Below are 2,967 nucleotides of genomic sequence, written 5' to 3'. Positions count from 1 at the left end.
ATAATTAGCCTGGTCCCGACCAGGCTAAATCACAGGCTATAGTCATCCGTGCGTCAAAAAAGGCTCACAGGCGGAAACTAAACCCTGAACGAAAGTTCCTCATGTGTCTTTTAGGAAATATTAGTTCCCACTTCACATGAGATAGATAGATTAGATAGTTTGACTGTGTGATAGATAGATAATTTGATATTTTGAAAGTGTGATCGATCGATAGATAGTTTGATTGTGTGATAGATAACTTGATATTTTGAAAGTGTGATAGATAGATAAAGAAAAGAGTGTAAAAAAAAAAAGAAGTAATTGTCTCAACTTGCATTGCCGTTATGACAGCGGTCTCGCTGGCGTAGTGGTTAAGGCTGCGGACTCGAGTTCCAAAGGTTTCGAGTTCGAGACTTGACTAAGTCATTCATTTTTTTTTTTTTTACATTTAACCGAAGATTTCATGCAAAGGTTTCAAACACCATTGTAATCGTGTCAGTTCTTGTAAATTAGCCTGCACCATAATTTTATAGCCTACAATACTTTTTTAGATTAGATTTTAGATTAGATTCAGACAACGAAATGCAGTAAAAAGTGCGTCTGTAGAGGGATTCGAACCACTGATATAAAATGACGAATAAATCCTATGGCAGCAGTCAATACCACTAGGCCATTGTGGCGATGTGATGGTTTGTAGCCTGCTGCGGATATCACCACAGTAGTAATATTCATTTATTAAAATATGAACATATAACAATAACTGGGGCTAGTATGACCTACGCATTTAATCGGTCAGCAATTTCTTGCCAAACCATTTCCCTCGCCTTGTTAATTGCGGCAGTATTGCACTATTTTACATCTTATTTTTCCGTTTTCATAAAAATCAATAATTCGGAATGCTGCGCAAATGTAGTACCCCTGCAGAGTGGAGTATCTTCATTTCGACAGATCGACACTTCAGGGCTTTTTATGTCTGCGTGCACGCGCCCATATCGAAGATTTGTAAGCCTGTCTTCTGTGAACACTGATGACACAAGGCTGATCCTCATTCGAGGAATCACCTGAGGCTTGAATACCAATCTCGAGGTCCCTGAGCGCCGCATTTAATTCTAGCGCCGCTATATTAAGCCACCGTTAGTGGAATATGGCCCTGTTCTCTTGTTGTTGTTTACAGATGACAGCTGTTCTCTTGTTGTTGTTTACAGATGACAGCTGTTCTCTTGTTGTTGTTTACAGATGACAGAGTTTAGAGACGGCAGCTTGACGACCAGCAGGAACACCTGGAGGCGTGTGGCAGAGGGGACGAGGACGAGGACGAGGACGAGGCCTCTGGCCCTGACACACACCTCCGTTTCTGCTACGACCAGACGGATGACAGACTTCCTCAGACAGATGGATTTGTTATAGGTCGCTTTGGATAAAAGGCGTCTGCTAAAATGCCAAAATGTTTAAATGTAAATGTAGGAGGGAGAGGGTTATTAGCGTTAGCGAGGGGAAGGGAGAGGGTTAGCGAGGGAGAGGGTTAGCATTAGCGAGGGAGAGGGAGAGGGTTTGGGTGGCAGCGTGGCAGAGGGATAATGAAATAAAACAGTTTTTTTTAAAAGCATTAATTAACCAATGAGATCTACTGTCCAGGGAGAGGCTGGTGGAGGTAGAAATCGGAGGACAGAGGCTCATTCTAATGTATGGAATGTTCTACGTGTTTGATACCATTCCTCATTCTATTCCGTGCGTTTACAATGAGCCTGTCCTCCGATTTCTACCTCCAGCAGCCTCCCCTGTACTGTACCGGTGTGACCTGGCTGAGGTTGGGTTGGACTGTACCATGTCAGCTTACAGGAGGAGGTGGGGTTGCCTTTGGACTGGATCATGTCAGCTACGGGAGGGGAGTTGCCGTTGACAACCTTCCTTCTAGTCTCTAGTGCAACATCCGCCCAATTGGTCAGCTTCTGGTCCAATGGGAAAAAGGGAAAGATGTAAATATTAAAATGTGACACGTTCTAATGCTTTGGTCCGCATGTCGGCAACCAATCAAAATGTTCAGACTTTTCTTTTTGAAACACGGAACTATGTTTCAACGTCGTTGAGAATCACAACACAAACTCACTAGTCAAGCCAAAATACTGCAACAACGCAACGGATTGGGTGAGTAATCCCCACTGCTACCTAGTTAACTAGAACACTACTTTACATTGTTAGCAGGCTCACAAAGCAAGCTGTGGTAGTTGACTAGCGACGTGTCGTTGGTTTTCAACAACATGGAAATGTATTCACATTTTTCGAAAGAAAAGTTTGATCATTACATCGGATCCCGATATGAGGACCAAAGCATTAGAACGTGTCAGAACTGTTCTGCAGCATGATGAAGGGTTATAGTATAGTATAGTTATGGTATAAAGTCACAGTTCTCTGTTCTAACGGACTAACGTGTCCAACATGTTGACTGGTTCCCACTGTTCCCGCTGTTGAAGTTAACGTTGGTGTGTTTAGAGGTTTAGGTTGATGCAGAAATAACTTTACATTTTGTAGAAGTGCTGAAATAATTTTTACATCATTGTTGTTTAACATCTTTACAGTTTTGGTACGAATGACTACAAACAAACAGCGTAGAATCTTTATGTCACCATACAGTGGTGCTGTATCACTGTCCCACTGAAGTGTAGTGTATACCTGGTTACGGTTACGGTTAGGGTCAGGGTCAGGTTCAGAGTTAGGGTCAGGGTCAGGGTTAGGGTCAGGAGTCAGGGTCAGGGTCAGGGTTGGGGTCAGTGTTAGGGTCAGGGTCAGGGTTGAGGTTAGGGTCAGGGTTAGGGTTGGGGTTGGCGTCAGGGTCAGGGTTAGGGTCAGTGTTAGGGTCAGGGTCAGGGTTAGGGTCAACCAGGGTTAACCATGACTTGTTCAAATCTCTCCTTGTAGTCAGGGTCAGGTGACCATGAGTCCCTATGCACGCCAGTCAGGTTAGAGTCATGGGAGGCTGGGGGAGGCTGG

General features: G+C 43.9%; 1 protein-coding gene across 1 annotated transcript in view; it reads left to right on the top strand.

Moving 5' to 3' along the window:
• Positions 1–1,307, top strand: part of plp2b (proteolipid protein 2b) — a gene marked incomplete at its 5' end in the record, with an annotated part of 17,054 nt that extends 15,747 nt beyond the window's left edge. The window contains one exon of the mRNA XM_080527791.1: positions 1,216–1,307. Within this exon, the coding sequence (XP_080383917.1) occupies positions 1,216–1,229 (14 nt within the window). The 3' untranslated portion in view covers positions 1,230–1,307. The remainder of the gene's footprint in view (positions 1–1,215) is intronic.
• Positions 1,308–2,967: the final 1,660 nt, after the last annotated feature.

This window comes from Nansenia antarctica (genome assembly GCF_963989245.1).
Source record: "Nansenia antarctica genome assembly, chromosome: 3".
Classification (NCBI taxonomy): Eukaryota; Metazoa; Chordata; class Actinopteri; order Argentiniformes; family Microstomatidae; genus Nansenia; species Nansenia antarctica.
The sequence above is the reverse complement of the archived record's forward strand: the minus strand, read 5'-3'. Positions and strand labels throughout refer to the sequence as shown.